Genomic DNA, 20,589 nt, shown 5'->3' with positions numbered 1-20,589 from the left:
CTACTGTCTACTATCGCTTCTATACGATTGTTTATACGTTAAAGGTTATCCCACACTGACGTCTTTTGAGCGTCGTCTAGTCATCGCTATGGAAAATGGCGTCAATACGCAGTATCTAGTCATGGTAGCAAGCCAACGTCATAATCGCTTACTCTGCGTAAGCGTACGAGGGCGACACTAAAAGTTTTTAGAACTGGCCACTTGTAAAGAATATACTTTAAAATTAAGTTTACATTTTAAAAATAGAACTCTTTGCCAATATAATTGTGTGTGCATTTCATTCATTTATCATTTGTTTTACGATTTGGCAGCAACATAAAAATTGTATGTTTCACTTCAGTATGTATTTCACGATAGAAAATTTTCGTACCATGATTTTTTATGACTTTCGATGTCATTTAAGTCAACAAAAGAGTTTTTTTTTAAGTTTGTTTTGCCTTTCACAATGAAGCCCCATCTCGTGGCACTGTTTACATGTTTTTTTTTATACTACGTCGGTGGCGAACAAGCATACGGTCCGCCTGATGGAAAGCGGTCACCGTAACCTATGGACGCCTGCAACTCAAGGAGTGTCACATGCGCGTTGCCAACCCATTAGAAACTTGTACACTCCTTTTTGCTGTGTTAAGTACCTAGGTACCCAGCAAAAAAGAGTGTACAAGTTCTAAGGAGGATGTGGTTTAATAAAATTAAACGTAGTCGCACTAATTTCACCGACGATCAGCGTGAGGGACGCCCTTTTATGGCGATAACTGAAGATGACATCAGTGGTGTGCGGCGTATGATAGAGACTGACAAAAAAGTACCTACCAGCATATTCCGACAACCTTAGGCATCGGTATGAGTCAAGTGGACAGAATCCTCCATGGACATTTAGTAGTCAGGAGGCTTTGTGCCCGTTGGATACCTCATAATTTGACAGAGACCCAAAAACTACCCCTAGTGGGCAAAGTGCTTTTCTCAGTGGGTTAAAAAGATATAATAATACTAATAACTTGCTTTAGTATTATTATATCTTTTTAAAATAGTGTTCCTTCACATCAATACATCGCTGCATCCGATGGATCCACTGAGAAAAGCACTTTGCCCACTAGGGGTAGTTTTTGGGTCTCTGTCAAATTATGAGGTATCCAACGGTTTTCTTAGTTTTTCATTTTCTAAGAACTTTCAGTTTGACCCTCGTATCTCATCAAGCTCTCAGCTCTCCTGGGTGGCTAGCCGAATGGCACAATCGCTCACGAAACGCTCACGAAACGAAGCGCTAGTAGATATCTATCTCTATCGCGCTTGCGTATTGGCGCGACAGAGCCAGCGGCGTATCGCTTTCGTTTGGCGTCGGAGAAATGCCATTCGGCTACGGGGCCAGGCCCCGACATGGCCAGGAATGACATTTCTACGACGCGAAACGAAAACGAAACGCCGCGAAAGGAAGTCTGGCTCTGTGGCGCCAATACGCAAGAGCGATAGAGATAGATATCTACGAGCGTTTCGTGAGCGTTTGTGCATTCGGCTACGCACGCTGTAGTGACGCGACAGAGCCAGATTGCCTTTCGATCGCCACGTAGCGTCTACGATTATCACTTTGGCTAGGCGCTATGCATACCCATAGCACACTCCTTTTTGCTGTACTTGTACACTCCTTTTTGCTGTGTACTTAACACAGCAAAAGGGAGTGTACAAGTTTCTAATGAGGTGGCAACGCGCGTGTGACACTGTTTGTGTTGCGGGCGTCCATAGATTACGGTGACCGCTTTACATCAGGCGGACCGTATGCTTGTTTGCCACCGACGTAGTATAAAAAAAGTATAACAAAGAGTACTATCGTACAGTATGGCCACTCCCGCTCCCCGCTGAAAGTGCCGCCCACCCCCTCTCGGTTACTTCAGTTACCGCCTGTCAAAAACGTTAACAGTCGGGCTGTCATATGTCACTCATACAAGCATAGTACGCGTTCACCTACACGAGCTTAAACTGTGTGCTAGGAACGCGCCTCTTTCATATATTTGATTCCGAGGTGTGCCCCTAGAGCTGACCAGACTGACGCTTGGGAGACGCTAGTGTGGTGATGGTGACTCTAAGAGGTTCTACGCCTTACTAGTAATTGGACCGACTACATCTATATCCCTCTAGGCCGTATTTCAATCACAGCGCGTACCTTTCGTTGCATTTAAAATTACAAACTTTATTCTTTAGGAACTACTATTAATAGTTTCGTTTGCTTTTCTTTCTTGAGATAGTGAGGATATTCTGCAACTTTTTTCGAACTTTCAAACTTGAAAGGCAGGCAATTTTTACCTCCATAGCTTATGGACTACGCTTCATTGTGAATCTTATCACAATGCACGAAGTTTGATGGTGGGATAGAGATGACTATACAAGTTTTATGAAAATATTTTACAGTACAGCCCTACTGGACTGTACATATATTTACTATTCCACTTATATTTGTAATTGTACACATATTGCATATCTAGTATACCTACTGGTGTCATAAGGATGTATTTTTGACAAGTTTTTATAATTTATTACCTTAATGGTAAACTCTAAATATTCAGAAATATAAGATTCAAGACTACAGAATACTCTATATGTTTTGGACACTGGTATTGCTATATGTTTTACATATACTAGTAACACTGGTCTAGTATACACTTAAATTCACTGTACTTATATAACATTTCTTTACATTCATTGCGCTGAATACCGAATATCATTTTTAACCTCCGACGCAAAAACGAAGGGGTGTTATAAGTTTGACGTGTCTGTCTGTGTGTATGTCTGTCTGTCTGTCTGTCTGTTTGTCTGTCTGTCTGTCTGTCTGTGTGTGTGTCTGTCTGTGGCATCGTAGCTCTCGAACGGATGAACCGATTTTGATTTAGTTTTTTTTGTCTGAAAGCTGAGTTAGTCGGGAGTGTTCTTAGCCATGTTTCATGAAAATCGGTCCACTAGGTCGCGGTGGGGGGTTTTTTCAAAATTTTAATTTTGTGGTTAGGTTAGTTTATATTACATGAAAGCAGATCACGAAAAATATGCACGGTGAAATATAATCGGTAATCAGGAACGATTTTTTCTTAATCAGTAATCGATGGCGACATTTATGTGGCACTTACACGAAATTAAGTTATTTTTATCATACTTAATTGAAAAAAGTTAAATTCAATTTTAATTGAAATTTATTGTCACCCTACCAGAAGCGTAGTTTAATGAGTCCAAAACCTCTTTCGCGAGTAAGTCATAGCAAAAAAAATGTAAACATTAATGGCCGAAAACTGTCAATCTGTCATTGTCAACTTCATAAATATACCTAGATGTTTTCTGGCGCGAACGTCAGGTTGTTAGAGCTTGACAAAATAAAAACATCGACAATCCTTTTATCAATAAATAGCCTTACGTAAGGTTATTAATTATCCCTAATAATCCTCCGGCTCCGGCTAAGGCCTCCATGGCGCAGTTGGAAGCGCGATGGCCCCGGCAAGGCCAAAGGTCGCAGGTTCGAGTCCTGCCGGAGGTGTGAATTTTTCCATTTTCCCTTTAATTTAAAAATATTAAAATATGGTTCGTTTTATTATTATTGTCCATTTATTTTCAAACATGTGACATTTGTATACAACATTAATGTTATATACACATAAATTCAAGCCTATATTCCCTAAACGGGGTAGGCAGAGCACGTGAAACTACTCAACATCCAGTGCCACGGCAAAATGTAATGACAAAATTATAATAATTAATGACATATTATAATGTAAGTTATCGATGAACTAAATATCGGAAGGAAGTCACTAGTGTCGCTTCGTTCGTGCCAGAACAATATCTAGGTATAATCATAAATCGGACAAGTCAGGTCTGACAAATTGCCCGCTATCGCGTAGCGTAGTACGCATAAATGTAGGGTGTCCAACTGTAAATGTATCCAGTGGCTGTCACCCTTAATTTAATGGTTTAACTTATTAATTAGATGGTGAAGTAAACTCGATGAGACCTCACATATTGAATTCTATTTATGATAATAATTAATATTTTTCGACTCCAGGCAGGCAAGCATGGTCGCGCAATAAATGATAAAACAGCAGGCCGTCCCTATCGCACTATTTGTAAGTGCGATAGGGACGGCCAGATATTTTATCATTTATCGCGAGACCATGCTTGCCTGCCTGGATTACCGATTAAATTTCACGTGTATATTATGTTAATGAAGCTGACATAATTATGCTATGAGATTACCATTTTACTTACAACATAGAATAAAAAAAATCCTACAAAATAAAAAATGCAGTTTGGTCCTATTGTTACCTTAATTAGTAACAGCAAAATAAAAAAATACATAGCACTTCCTTTTCTTTTCGTTGTCCTTACATTCGAAACTGAACTTAATATCTGTAAACTTGCTTCAATAGAAAAGCCAGAGGGCTCTATACACCCAAATATATTATACACCTTTAGCTCATTTCATAAGGTAAATTTTTCAGATTTCTCACAACAGCACATCTCAAAAAATTTGTACATAGCCACGTCAGCAAATTTTAATTGATCCTATTTTGTTACACAAATTTAGTAATAAAAGTCGACTACCGTAAGATAATATATACAGGACAATTGTTATAATTAAGAAAATATAGATACCTTAATGACGAAACAAAACTAACTAAAATCATCAAAAAATCGACGAAACAAAATAGGAATTAAAAAAACTAATTTAACTTTTTCCTCAATTTTTGTACAAACTTTTTGAGAACTGACAACTACTATTCATAGCAGCCATTATAGTACTCGCTTGTATCATCATTTTCTAACCAAATTAAACTATAACATTTGCACAATGTCACTTTTCACTTCCAATATGGTTTCATTTCATTATCTACAATCAGTTGTCCAAACTTCCCTCTGCATTTCGAACTGAATTTACTTCTGTACAATTAAGGTCATATTGAGAGAGAGAAGGGTTGGGTTAGCAAGAATAGTGCCAGCACAGCAACTCATCACGCAAAATAGGCGCCATGTCATTGCGTCGACTTGCGTGCGTTTTCACATTATCCGATCCGATATCGGATGTCGGACCGATATCCCATATATTTCCGCCGCCATCTTTGTATTTCTCCATTGAAATCCTTCCGACTTCCGATATCGGATCGGATAATGTGAAAACGCACTAAGGGCGTTTTCAGAATTTGGGTCCCCCAATTGTGACGATAGTTAAGTATGAAATTTCAATAAAAATATTGTTTTTGTGATAATTACATAAAGTTTAAGAGATAATCTATAATCAGAATGTGAAAAAAGTACATTTTTAGACATATTTTATGCTTAATTGTCGTCACCAAAACTGACAGCGAGTTCATTTTTGTTAACAACTTACGCTAATGAGGCACAAAGGTTATGACAAATGACGCCACCCTATTAGTCCTTTGCACTTGCATTGCACAGATAAATAATTTCATTGAGAGCAAGAAGATAATGTTTTTTTCTCTCTCTCACAAATGAAAGACAGTGACATGCCTAGACACTTGCACAGGCGCCGCCTGGCGGGATAAAATATCAGTGTGCCTCCTCATCGGGGGGACCCAAATTCTGAAAATGCCCGTAAACCAAACCAGCTACAACCTATGTACGTAGTCACAATTCACTTGAAAATCTTCAGTAGTTTCACTACACATTTCCGGCAATTTCGTTAAGCACTACATAAGGTCCATGTTTACAGGCCGAGTAAGCACAGTGCCAGGAGGTTATAGCACCCATGGTGAATGATGAACATACATCGATCCCAGCGCGCCCTCACGAACGGCAGAAAGGATGAAAGGCTGGAGTGGGTTTAGTGGGTAGGGCCAAGTTTCCCCCCTCTCGCTAGGGGAGGGGAAAGAAACGGCGAGTCCCACACATCGTGCGTAACAGCATTCCCACTCCGTCAAAAAAAAAAAGAGGTTATTAAATTCACATGAATCCACAACACACTTTATCTGGCCATTTCCACTCAAAACTGGAAAACAAGCACTGCACAAGTCTCTTATAGGCCAAGCAAGCAGAAGGCCAGGAGGTTAGAGCATCAGTCGTCCGCGTCTTCTTCGGACATTTCCTCCTCGCTGGTGCACTCGGGCTGAGAGCACTCGGAGAGACAGCGGTGGCAGTCGCATACAAATAGGTAGTTCTGGGCGAGCTCCTGTTGATAAATTAATAAAATCTTTTAATAATCTTCTCCTTCAAATCAAGAGTGAACAGGCATCTTCTGGGCGAGCTCACGCCATCGTAGGCGTCTTTGCCTTTGGCTAGTCTGTGACCAAGAGTAAGGCCATTTATAAAAAATAAAAAAAATATCTTATCCTCGGAAACATAAACTTAATTATTGGCACTTCATGTTCAAAGCACTAAACTAAACAGTCCTAAAGCTCGAGGATGCTTGCGCTTTGTTCGTTCTTATTTCGCACTAAACAGTATGATACTAGCATAGCTGGGCACCGTTAATCAAATAGTTAACTTCGATAATCGCTAATCCGTTACTAAAAAAGTTAACTTCGTTAATCGTTAAAGCGATACATTTGACAAATGTAACGGAAGTTAAAGTTAATCGATAATCCGTTAACACGTGATAAAAGCCCGAAATGTTAACAAATATCGTATTTAAGTAAATGTGGTCATAAATTGTGCTCCAATTAGCGGCCCTGACACTAATAGGTACAGACGCCATGGTAAAACCAAGGATAACAATACAATACTCTTTATTGCACACCTCACATAGTTTACAAGTAATGCACAAGAGACAAAACAATTAAACAGAGGTAACAACATGGGTAGGATTCACCGAATCAACGCTGGTAAAAGCGAAGCGAAGTGAACAACAAATACTAGTTTATGTATTATTTCGTGCTTTTAACGATCGGCATCGGTGAAACCTAGGATTTACCGGTAAATCGATCAATTTGCAGTACTTAGGCTTTTTTCAGTAACGTTCAAAACGTGTTTTTGTCCGCATGCGTGGATTAACAGTTGTGATTAGAAGTTACAAATGTAAATGTGACTTACCTTCTGTCTAGAATGCCTGGACCTCTGCAAGAAGCATTCGTCCAAGTAGCTGATACAGATCTCCTCCCCGGGCCTAATGGGTTTGACAGCCTTCAGTTGTAGTCTATGGTTGCCGTAAGGGAACGTTGATTCGGCGTTCGGCGCGCAATTGTGGTTGCAGGCACTCTGAAGCTTGAAGAGACCAGAGCCTTCAGTGTTTAGAAAGGAGCCGGATTCTGGAAAATACATTAAAATTGGTTTTATTTTCGGAGAGACACGTATAAGTGCCTTGGCTTGATTATAAAGATGGGTGCTATAGTAACTCTATCCTATATTTTCAAATGGGCTTATGTTACTCATAAAATCATAATATTAGAAATAAAATATTGGGACACCTTACACAGACCAACTTAGCCCCAAACTAAGCAAAGCTTGTACTAATGGGTGCTAATCGACGATTTACTTACTTAAATAGATAAATACATACTTATATACATAGAAAACATCCATGACTCAGGAACAAATATCTGTGCTCATCACACAAATAAATGCCCTTACCGGATTCGGACAAGACATATCTCAAATTCCTTGGGCTGGATACGGGACACATAACCTTTGTTGAACGAAGTTTCTCTCAAAAGTAGTTGACAACAAAAAATGCTAGGCTTCTTGGTCAACCAGGGTTTGTACGACTGTTGCCGACAACCCATCTCGCAACGAATTACGTATTGTTACACAGATGTCATATATACCATAGATCAAGCAAACGTATCTACTTAGCGTGTCTTTATTCGCAGCTTGCAGCTTTCGGGCGTCAATTTTTGTAAGTTGAAGTCAACAAAATTTAAAAAAATGCCTTGTTATAAAAATATTTAATTGCAACAACACAAAAGTTATGAACACTCAAGGGCCTGAGACATATTTAAAATGCAAGTAACAACTTCAGTACGAAATCTGACACGCTCAGCCCCTATACAAATAGATGAACTTGTTTCTTCTATCTAAATCTAGTTCTGTGTATTGTTACTTAATCCAAGCCTGCGTAAACATATAACTTGCCTACACACACTTACTTCCTTCACAGGCTCAACAACCCAAAAAGGATCTTGGCTTCAGACACAAGAAATCACAACTCTGCCCGCGCTACTTCACGCCAGTTGGGTACTGAATACGGACAGGACTTTTAGGGCTTAATAATAATAAACGTTTTCTACCCGGGTGTCCCACATATGCTCTTCTCACACCACGATCCTTACTGGAGATGGGCCGAATATTCGGTATTCGGCAAGTTTTTCAATGTTTTGTTGCCGAATATTTACCGAATAAAGTTAAACAATAGTTATTTGTTATACAAGGGGGCAAAGTTGTATTTTAACGCCGAGTGTGGAATTGAAAAACGAGCAAGTGAAATGGATTCTATAGTTGAACCACGAGCGAAGCGAGTGGTTCGAGAATAGAATCCTGAACTTGTGAGTTTTTTAACACACAAGAAGTAAAATACATTTGCACCCGAGTGTAACACAAAACTTTTCCCCTCACTAAAGCGAGGAAACTACAACGCAAAAAATGTGTTTATCACTGCTTCCAGTAGTTCCATAGGTGATAAATCATCTTTATTACTAGATTCACCTACTTTTATAAATTTTAAACCAGTTAATTTGACTTTATTCAAGGTCAAATTACTTTACCCTCTAGTGGATAAAATGCGTTTTTACCCGCTGGTATTAAAGGACAAAACACGTGTTTCCGAGCTAGTGAGGGGAAAAGTAAATAAATGGCGTAAGTTGTTTCGTAATTCATGGGATAATGACTATTAATGACATCCTATTTCAGGATTCTAAGGACCAAAGGGGGTTAAAAATGCGTTAAATATAAGTACCTACAATAATTATGTAAAAAAGTAAAAATAACGTAGCTTAAGAAACAATAATCTCTTATGCACTACATTATAGGAACATGAAGAGCCTTAGTTAGTACCCATTAGCAATCATTGAAAAGTTTTTAACTCTAAGCCTGGAACCGAATATTCGGCCGAATGTTCGTATTTCAAATAATTGCTTACCTTCCTGCACTTTATCATACATCCTAGTCAAGAAAACGTCCAACTGCCGCCTCTCATCGTCAGAGAGTGTCAGTTCCACCACCGAGTTGACCCACATGGCCAGTGGGCTGGTCCCGATGCCTTGCCCGTTTGTGCCTACTAGCGCCATGAGGCTGCAGAAACCGTCAGGAGTGAGGAACTGGAAGAAAAATACTCGTTTTAAAACAATCTATCCTACGATTTTTCAAATAGATATTGTATCTAAAAACAACTTGACCTAAAATTTGTCTAATAATTTTCAAGTGCTTTATTTTAGAATTTGTGTGAAATAATCCATACTAATATTATAAGTGGGAAAGCGTGTGTGTCTGTTTGTTTGTCCGTCTCTCATGGCAAAACGGAGCGACGAATTGACGTGATATTTTAAATAGGGATAGTTGAAGGGATGGGAGGGAAGGGAAATAGAGGCGTGAGTTTATGTATGTAAGATTTGATTGTTACCTCTTGCACAGCATCTCCATTTACAACATTAGCCGTAAGTTCCCTCAGCATATTGAGCTGGTCCACAAACTGCTCTCCCAACAGTTTGTGCAAAATCTCCTCGTCTTCATTCATGGTGCGATGGCAGAACTGCTTGATTGTTGCGACGGCGGAGCTCGGGTCTGAGCTCTGTTGGATGTAGGCTAGTATTCGGACTAGGAGCATGATGCTGGTTGTTTCTGGTGGGTAGTGGAGCGGTCTGGAAATTTAAAAGAGAAGTTTTAACAGTAGTAGGAAACTCTAGGCCTAGATTTATATATCTTTTTGTAACCGTACTTGTAAAAGGCTGTTTGCTTTCTAAATAAATAAATAAAAAATAAAAATATCCTTTTGAGACTCAGTATACATCAAGCTACAATATTTTATTTGTTACAATTTTTTAATTAAGACCACCTCACCTTTTATGACCACATGACTACACTATCCGAAATCAAGACCTGTGGACTATATGCCAGCAAACACCCGTTGACGAGGAAATTGCGACACGAAAATGGAGATTGATTGGACACACTCTTCGGAAAGGGGAAAGAAATAATGCAAGCATTGCTTTCGGCTGGAAACGGCAAAATGGAAGCCGTGCCCTATCCACTCATGGAAGCGGTTTTAACTTGTTCAAATTTACTTACAGAACAATCACCCACAAGAAAAGAAAAGAGAGCAGAGATTGCAGAGAACGTGGGGATTTAATAGGCATTCAAAATACTAACTGGACATTATGACCTCAAGGAATTTCAAGAGATGTTCAAGCGAAATAACAACACTCGTCTGAGAGGTCACCACTTAAAGCTAGAGAGTGATCTGATAGATCTCACAGTAACCCTTATAAGCACTTTTTGAGCAATTGAGTAGTGAGATCTTGGAACAAACTCCCAGAAGACGTGGTCTCAGCACAAAATGTGAATCAGTTTAAAAATAGACTAGACAAGCACATCACATCTACAACTTGGCTATGATTACTGTCATAATGATCACTGGAGGCTATCAGTTTTTTAACTACCTGCCTGCTTATTAAATAATAATAATAAAAAGTAAAACTTAATAATGGTGATAATAGAAAGTATTTTTAATGAATATTGTTATACTTTATATGCAATTTTTCTTTTCATACGCAACATTTCAGAAAATTAGGTATCTACTAAGAAATCAATGAAGAAATTATCAAACTGTTCATTTTTATATGTGTAAATAAAATAAATACTCACTTCCAAGCCTCCAACAGCACAACAATAGGATGTTGCAAATCATTCGGGTCATAGCATATGGTCCTATGATACTTTGCATACGCTTGTTGCCGACAACTCTCGGAGCAGTAGTAGACTCCACACTGGTCGCAACTAGTAATGTTGTCCAAACACATGTCATAGCAATCTGGGTGAGGGAGCACCATGTCCGGGTTGGCTGACAGACGTCTGACATTTTGCTCGGGGGTTTCTAGAGGCCTAGAAAGATATACAACTTATTTTTATTGATTTCCATGAACTTTAAGGGTAGGTTCTTTAGGTCAATTACAATTAGTTTGTAGTACAATCTGTTCAGTTTTTGAATAATAGTTGAGGAAATGGTACATTTGTGCGCAACCAATAAATCTTTATATCTCTGATCAACATAGTCATCTGGAATAAAAATAGTTAACAACTGACCTCATACAATGATCACATGCTATGTATTTGTATGCAGCGTTCCACGCGAACTGACATGACACTAAAGGGTCCTCCTCCAGAATTATATCTCCTGGCTCGTAGTTCTTTGTAGAAAACATCGCTTTGCCCTGCAATTAATATAATGAATAGAAAAAGACGCGTAATAATCGTATGTCTTATAAGAATTTACAAATATGTTTGCTTACCTTCTTGCTGTTACATGTCTTTATTTCGAAGCCAGACATTTTGGTGTTAGCTATTTCGTATATTTTTCACTATAAAAGGAACTAAAAATGTTAGTTTTACGAATAAGTTATATTCGAAATTATTATTGGAAAAGCCGCGATTAGCGAAAAGGTGGTGGCAGAGGAATTGCCGACTGACGTTGTGGATTTTGTGGAACGGGATGGGGGGAGGGGTTTGATCCGTTTGATTGAAATGTCAATTTTAAAGAATCAATTCACGCATAATTTGCCTCAATAAGTTTCGCGTCACATGTGTATTACAAAATTCACTGTTTCAAGTAAAACACACATAACTATTAATTGAACAAAAATAATTATATGAATTTTAAACAATAAATATTAATTATAAATAGAAAAATATTTATAAAACACATTAAAAATATTTTTTTAGTATTAACAAATTACCTACATTATTCTGCGTATTCTGCGTAGATAGAAACACTACTATGAATAGTGATGTGGTCGAACTAATGCCATAGTGGAGTAAAAGTAAGGTACCCTGGACATAATTCAATAACTCGTCCTTTTTGATATTTTATTGGGTATTATTATTAAGCATCAAATAGTAATTATGTACATAGATAAAAAAAAAGACGATCGTATTCATATCTTATAAAAATCATGAGATAAAGTACATTATCCCACTTTTCGCTAACAGCAAAATAGTTAACCGAAAACTTTGTTAGATTAACTTTGTGGTGCACTCAGATGCGATCAGTTATTAGCGATATTACACAGAAAATAAATCTGATTGTGTACTTTTTTTACCGTTTTCATTTAATGTGAATATCTAGGTAGGTAAAAATGGTGACCATGATATATATATCAATTTGCATTGTATTAAGTATATATAGACATTTAACACCGATCTTAAACATATATTTTTAACGCTTAAATAAACATGAATTTCTCAGTAGGTATAAATTGTAACTGAGATTTTTTTGCTTAAGACCAGGTTTTTGTGTACTATAATCATGATTTTATCAAAATTAATACTGTGAAGGTCGCGCTTAAGAAACTGTAAATGTCAGTAATTTAAAAGGGTGCAAAGTTGTCGTAGAGCGGCTGTCGCGGGGCGGGGGGAGCGCGCCGCGCACCGGCCGCGTCACCGCGGCGGATCGGTTAATAGGTTAGGGACGTAAGGTACCGGCCACACCAGAGCGTCGCGTGTCTCGGGGCGCGGACGGACGTCCGCGCCACGCCACCTGAGTGTAATTCAAAAATCGTCTCCTCAGTACATTTTGTATAGGAAGGACGTAAGACGCGCCCCAGGCGGCGTGGCGGCGGCGCGCGCGCCGCGCCGCCTGGGACTTGGTGCCAATAGGACCATCTCGGGGTTATACCCGTTCGATTAAAAAAATAATTTGAAAATCGGTCCACGATTCTCGGAGATATCGAGTAACAAAAAAACCGGCCAAGAGCGTGTCGGTCCACGCTCAGTGTAGGGTTCCGTAGTTTATCGTATTTTTCTCAAAACAATTTTCCTAGAAAGTCTTTATAAAGTTCTACTTTATTGATCTTTTTTCATATTTTTTTAAACATAAGGTTCAAAATATAGAGGGGGGGGGGACGCACTTTTTTTTCCTTCAGGAGCGATTATTTCCGAAAATATTAATATGATCAAAAACCGGCCAAGAGCGTGTCGGGCCACGCTCAGTGTAGGGTTCCGTAGTTTTCAGTATTTTTCTCAAAAACTACTGAACCTATCAAGTTCAAAACAATTTTCCTAGAAAGTCTTTATAAAGTTCTACTTTTGTGATTTTTTTCATATTTTTTAAACATATGGTTCAAAAGTTAGAGGGGGGGACGCACTTTTTTTTTCTTTAGGAGCGATTATTTCCGAAAATATTAATATTATCAAAAAACGATCTTAGTAAACCCTTATTCATTTTTAAATACCTATCCAACAATATATCACATGTTGGGGTTAGAATGAAAAAAATATCAGCCCCCACTTTGCATGTAGGGGGGGTACCCTAATAAAACATTTTTTTCCATTTTTTATTTTTGCACTTTGTGGGCGTGATTGATATACATATTGGTACTAAATTTCAGCTTTCTAGTGCTAACGGTTACTGAGATTATCCGCGGACGGACGGACGGACGGACGGACGGACGGACGGACGGACGGACGGACGGACAGACAGACATGGCGAAACTATAAGGGTTCCTAGTTGACTACGGAACCCTAAAAACGATCTTAGTAAAAGTAAACCCTTATTCATTTTTAGGGTTCCGTAGTCAACTAGGAACCCTTATAGTTTCGCCATGTCTGTCTGTCCGTCCGTCCGTCCGTCCGTCCGTCCGTCCGTCCGTCCGTCCGCGGATAATCTCAGTAACCGTTAGCACTAGAAAGCTGAAATTTGGTACCAATATGTATATCAATCACGCCGACAAAGTGCAAAAATAAAAAATGGAAAAAAATGTTTTATTAGGGTACCCCCCCTACATGTAAAGTGGGGGCTGATATTTTTTTTCATTCCAACCCCAACGTGTGATATATTGTTGGATAGGTATTTAAAAATGAATAAGGGTTTACTAAGATCGTTTTTTGATAATATTAATATTTTCGGAAATAATCGCTCCTAAAGAAAAAAAAAGTGCGTCCCCCCCCTCTAACTTTTGAACCATATGTTTAAAAAATATGAAAAAAATCACAAAAGTAGAACTTTATAAAGACTTTCTAGGAAAATTGTTTTGAACTTGATAGGTTCCGTAATTTTTGAGAAAAATACGGACAACTACGGAACCCTACACTGAGCGTGGCCCGTCACGCTCTTGGCCGGTTTTTTTTAAATACCTATCCAACAATATATCATACGTTGGGGTTGGAATGAAAAAAAAAATCAGCCCCCACTTTACATGTAGGGGGGTACCCTAATAAAACATTTTTTTCCATTTTTTATTTTTGCACTTTGTTGGCGTGATTGATACATTGGTACCAAATTTCAGCTTTCTAGTGCTTACGGTTACTGAGATTATCCGCGGACGGACGGACAGACAGACAGACAGGGGGAAACTATAAGGATTCCTAGTTGACTACGGAACCCTAAAAAACATTCAGTCGAATTGAGAACCTCCTACTTTTTTTGAAGTCGGTTAAAAAACAACCTTTATTGCCGGCCGGCAAACGGCTAACCGATTGAAACAGAAACATAAATGAAAAGAGAGGGCGAACGGCGACACCTGTGTGTCGGCGATTTCAAAGGTAAGCGCACGTGCACCCGATCTCGCTACCTACGCCCAGGTGCGGGCGCGGCTTTCGACCTTCGCGCCGTGCAATAGAATTTAATGTCGGCTGCTCGTGTGCGGTCTGTTTGTTTTATAGAGTGGCGGCATTTTCAACATCAAAGGGTGAGCCTATTTTGTGCAAAATTCTGTTATATCAATAACTTCTCACGTCACTAGATTATCGACTTTGAATGTCGAGTATATTTATAGTATCATCACTTTATTACAGTGTACGAATTTCGTATGTGTTAAAAATCATTGTTCTAGCTTCATAAACCAGGGAGGAAATAATGGAGAGCGTTTATATGTCTTGTTTTGCCTTAATTCAATATCATCACATATTTTTGTTGCTGATAAAATAATACATCCTATATATCAAGGCCTTGTAGCTCGGCGAAAGAATCGTGATCGCGGAGTGCGCCGGCACTGATTATAATTATTTTGTCCAGTTATTATAATAACCTATACAAAAAGTACCGATAGAATAGGTATTCTAATCTATATCTGCATAGAACTATTTAAAACAAACCACAAAAGTTCATAGTTGATCGTTATTGGTACAGTCAGCAACTCAGCTGTGAATACAGATAAAGTGCCAAATATATGTATACACATACCTTAATGTACCAAGTACCAACACTTGTACAGGAAATAAAATACTCTATACATATTTTTGGCACTTTGTCTTGCCAGCTGTGTTGTTGACTGTACACGATCTAAAAAGGAGCCGAACGGTTATTATAATTACGCGGCGACTTGCGTAGTCGGCGGCCGCGCGATACATAGTGCTGTCTCTGTTCAGGCCCCGTAGCCGAATGCCATTTCTCCGACGCGAAACGAAAACGAAACGCAGTCTGGCTCTGTCGCGCCAATACGCAAGAGCGATAGAGATAGATATCTACTAGCGTTTCGTTTCGTGAGCGTTTGTGCCATTCGGCTACGCACCCTGTTCTCACTACCACGAATTTGAAGAACAATATTGCTGTCTCTCTCAATCTTTAGGCGTCATTCATATATTACGTCATACTAAATGTGACAATCCATGTTAAAGGATTAAAAAAGCGTGACATTGGGGGGTCCAAATAGTAGTCCATAAACCACGTCTTTGACCAACGTGAGTGATATCTCTGTCACTCTTTACGTCTTTACTAACAGAAATTTAAATAACAATAGTGCTATCTCTGTCACTCTTTACTAACAGAAATTTAAATAACAAAAATGCTATCTCTGTCACTCTTTACTACCAGGAACTTAAATTATTATAGTACTATCTCTATTCTCTGTCACTCTTTACTATCAGGAACTTAAATTGTTATAGTGCTATCTCTGTCACTCTTTACTACCAGGACCTTAAATTATTATAGTGCTATCTCTGTCACTCTTTACTGTGTGCGGGAAGTGCACATACCACGAGTTTGACTAACATGAGTGCTATCTCTATCACTCTTTACTACCAGGAACTTTAATTATGATAGTGCTATCTCTGTCACTCTTTACTACCAGGAACATAAATTTTATTATTACAGTGCTATCTCTGTCACTCTTTACTACCAGGAACTTAAATGATTATAGTGCTATCTCTGTCACTCTTTACTGTGTACGGGAAGTGCACATACCACGAGTTTGACTAACATGAGTGCTATCTCTGTCACTCTTTACTACCAGGAACTTAAATGATTATAGTGCTATCTCTGTCACTCTTTACTTCTAGGAACTTAAATATTTTTTCGGTTTCGGTTTTGGTCTTGGTTTCGGTGTCGGTTTTGGTGTAGGTTTCGGTGTCGGTTTCGGTTTCGATTTCGGTTTTCGTTTCCATTCCCGTTTCGGTTTCCGTTTTCGTTTTCAGTTTTGTTTTTGTTTAAACTAACAGAACTAAAACTAAAACCAAAACCAAACCAGAAACGGGAAACCGAACACGGGAAACCGGATATCGGATACCGTATATCGGATGCTGGTTACCGGTTACTGTCTACCGTTTACCGGATACCGGTTACCGTCTACCGGTTACCGGTCACCGTTTACCGGATACCGGTTAACGGTCATTGGTTACTGGTTACCGGTTACCGGTCACCGAATACCGGAGACCCGTCACCGGTTACCGGTTACCGGATACCGGTTACCGTATACCGGTTACCGGATACCGGTTACCGGATACCGGTTACCGGGTACCGGTTACCGGATACCGGTTACCGGGTACCGGTTACCGGATACCGGTTACCGGATACCGGATACCGGATACCGGTTACCGGATACCGGTTACCGGATACCGGTTACCGGATACCGGTTACCGGATACCGGATACCGGTTACCGGATACCGGATACCGGTTACCGGATACCGGATACAGGATACAGGATACCGGATACCGGATACCGGTTACCGGTTACCGGTTACCGGGTACTAGATACCAGAAACCAGGTTTTGATTTCTGGTTTCTCATGTTACAACGTGTATAGATTAGTCGATACCAAGTCGGACACTTCCGATTAGGCGATTTCGGCTCGCATTGTTACGCAGCATTCGAGTGTTGAGTTTCTCACACATGAGGCCCCCTAATAAAATTTGTACCACTCATATTATTGATTTGACTCTCGCAACACAAACACCTCATGCCCACACAAATACACACAAAATAAAATCATTCACAAACTTCAAATCATTCAAAAACTCAACAGTCACACGCGGTCCTCTAAGAACTCCCTCGCGAGAGTCGACACTTCAAAATGAAGCGACATCGCATCGGCTCATCATCCACAAATCCGAAAAGATCCACCGATAAATTTGTACCGGAAAGACCTCACCGCGACAATGTCATATTACCCAAATTACTTCAAAAATCCTCTGAAAGTGAAACAGTTCATTAGGTTTACCGTAAGAGTGAGTGAGACAGACACGCACTGTGCTTCAAATTTGCCTCGCCAAAATACGTTACACACGACTCGAAAGAATACAGTCTTAAGCGCCGCAAGCTTTCATACATATTACGTTGTTGTGATCCAAGCATCTCGTCAAGCTCGATAGGTACTATTATTGAGCTAACGACTTGACCAGTTTAACGTGACCTATCGGACTAATTGATTTGTATGACTTTTGTCACTTGTAATAAGGGAGCTCTCTTATACTGGACGGTGAAATATTTGTTATCGAAGCGTTTTGAAAACGCGGCGCCCTTGATATGAAACACGTGTTGACGACTCGCCGCCCGTTCCCGCTACTACTATACTAGCTATACCTACTCTGTGCACGACCTTATTCTGCAGGTAATAACGTTCATATTAAAGCGCAAGTAAGAAAAATATCAATTAAGTAATGAATCTTACATATTTGTTGTTTAATTGATTTCGTATAGTACTAAGAATATATTAACGGCAAAATTTACCATCTTTCAATTTAGTTAGGTATTTTTCCTTTCCTAAAATTATCAATATTTAAGATTTTGAACAAGCGCCAAAAGTATTGGTATAAGTTTTAATAATTTATCAACACACGTAATATTATATTCATAATAAATTGCAGGATTACGGTTAACAATATTTTCTAGTGAAATACGCCTGAAAATGTGTAACTTACTAAACCTTCTTTATAAATGATAGTTCTGTATGAATTATTTATAAAAATTAGATGTTTTTATATGAAATGCAGGTGTCACAACATAATACAAGCACTTTTTCCGGATTACATTTAATACTTTAGTTATAAAATCAAAAAATATTCAAAGTTCGTTTTTATTTTTTTTTTAATTGAATCAGAACCCTAATTTGATTAATAATTTGTATTTTAACTATCACTAATGATACTTTATACGACAGAAAAAGAAAATTACGGTTATCGAATTATGTCCAGGTCAAGCTATTTTTCCTGGTCTAATAATGATAAGTACTATTTTAATACTAACACCAACAATATAATTTTAATTATTGCTATAATTTGCTATTATATTAAAAGCTGCTTATGAGCATAATGTCAATATCATACAAAATGTTTATATTTTTGCAACGAAAATTATAGACGGTTTAACCAAACCTTGGCACTAAATAATAACGCGAAATTAAAATTTTCTATGGGAATGAAACCTTTGCATGCGTTTGCATTTAGGGTGCCTTCCATGCGGGCATGCGTGCGTTTCATGAGGACAATCTACCGGTGAGCCCTATATCTTTCAAATTTGCCTCCTTTTTTAGTGCCAAGATTTGGTTGAACGTCTATCTCTCTCTTCTTCTTTTTAGCCTTTTTCAATGTTAGAGATGTAGGCCTCCTTCATTTTTTGCCATTCTGTTCTATTCTGGGCTCTTTCTATCCATTTTGAACCAGCTGTTCCCTTGATATCGTCACACCAACGCATTTTTGGCCTCCCTGCTGGGCGTGACTCTCCCCACGGTCTCCACTCCAACAGCTTCTTGCACCATGGACCGTCTTTTCGGGCCATATGCCCAGCCAATTCAGTTTCGCCATTCGTCTGGTTACATCAGTGACATTACTATATTTCCGAAGCCATTTATTTGTTTTTCTATCCCTAAGTGAAATTCCTACCATTCTTCTTTCCATCGCTCTTTGGGTTACTTGTAACCTATGTAAGATTTCTTTGGTAAAGACCCAAGCTTCTGCTCCGTAAGTAAGTACTGGTAGGATACACTGGTCGAATATGCGAGCCTTTTGTACTGCTGTGAGATTCATTTCAAAAAAAATCATTTTAAAATTCGCCTTTGAAATGAACGTCTATAGATCCTTTTAAATATACCTAGGTATAATATTGTATTGTATTGTAGTACGAGCGATTTTCCGCACCTCGACGTCTTGCGCCTATTTTGCGTGATACCTCCTAGGTATTTAAAAGTTCTACCGTATTTCTTTTGAGATCTTATAATAAGTACAAAGTTTAACTTCTACTCGATGCATCCGACAATTTTATTTGTTCGTGAGATAAAGGGTCCTTGACAGACGGACGAACAGACGGTTCTGTTTGAGGTAGATAGATGTCCAATAAGGACAAGGTATTTATCAGTTAGTAATATTAGATATGCCTCTACTTGATGTATTTATTTAGTCTCCGGGGTAAATTGTATTAACAATGCAGACGTAATTGCCAAGGCAGCAAACAAAATAGAGGACAGCGCAGGAAACACAGAACTAAATCAAGATAGAAGGAAAAAGTGTATTTACTTCGCGTGCGGAAAAGTTAAATAGCGAGTAACATTGTTCGCCGCGCACGACAGTCTGCTCCCGACCGCTGCCCATAGTGACATACAGTGAAAAATACAAAATGGGTCGGTGTTCGATAATTAACTGTTCAAACACCACCAATATAAATGCTTAACACCCTTGTTAAGCAAAGTGTTTCCTATCATCGGTAAGTACCATTTGTCCTAAAATATTTTTTATTAAATAAAAAACACGATTTTCCTATTTTTATCATCAAAACATTAGCTGACGTACAGCCGTCAAACTAGTTTTCCATTGCGGCTTTAATTTGACGAGTATGACTTGGCGTGCGTTTAAAACAAGCGATATAAAAATAGGCTATTCAAACTGTCGAGACAAAGTGAAGGTAGATTTTGTTATTTTTTCCGTTGAACTTAAGAATAGTGGTGCACCACGGAACTATATCGTCATGTACGCTGCGATTTCCTTATTCGATTTAAATCGATTTTGCGAAGCAGTGGAAATTATAATTATGTTTTTATATTGTTATGAAACTATACATATAAAGTACGAGTGAAAAGTAAATTTAACTTAAAATAGGTTACAGTTACGGTATTAACGTTGAATTTGTGGTCGGCAGAAAAACAAATACAAACATAATACGCTCTATATTTATTATGAATAAAAATAACTCTAAAAATGTGTTAATGGTTAATTATATTTATATATTACTAAAAGTTGTGACAAATAACACGAGGATA

General features: G+C 38.6%; 1 protein-coding gene across 1 annotated transcript; it reads right to left on the bottom strand.

Annotated features, from left to right (window-relative positions):
- Positions 1–5,889: 5,889 nt before the first annotated feature.
- On the bottom strand, positions 5,890–11,617 carry LOC125229534 (histone-lysine N-trimethyltransferase SMYD5). Its single transcript, XM_048134396.1, has 7 exons — positions 11,421–11,617; positions 11,215–11,342; positions 10,777–11,013; positions 9,536–9,773; positions 9,056–9,233; positions 7,015–7,229; positions 5,890–6,154 (listed from the first exon to the last, which is right to left on the bottom strand). The coding sequence occupies exons 1-7, from the start codon at positions 11,457–11,459 to the stop codon at positions 6,041–6,043; spliced, it is 1,149 nt and encodes a 382-aa protein (XP_047990353.1). The 5' UTR covers positions 11,460–11,617; the 3' UTR covers positions 5,890–6,040.
- Between the last annotated feature and the right edge of the window lie 8,972 nt (positions 11,618–20,589).

The sequence above is a fragment of the Leguminivora glycinivorella genome, chromosome 9 (assembly GCF_023078275.1).
Source record: "Leguminivora glycinivorella isolate SPB_JAAS2020 chromosome 9, LegGlyc_1.1, whole genome shotgun sequence".
NCBI classification, from domain to species: Eukaryota; Metazoa; Arthropoda; class Insecta; order Lepidoptera; family Tortricidae; genus Leguminivora; species Leguminivora glycinivorella.
Note: the sequence above shows the minus strand (reverse complement) of the source record. Positions and strands in the feature narration are given on the sequence as shown.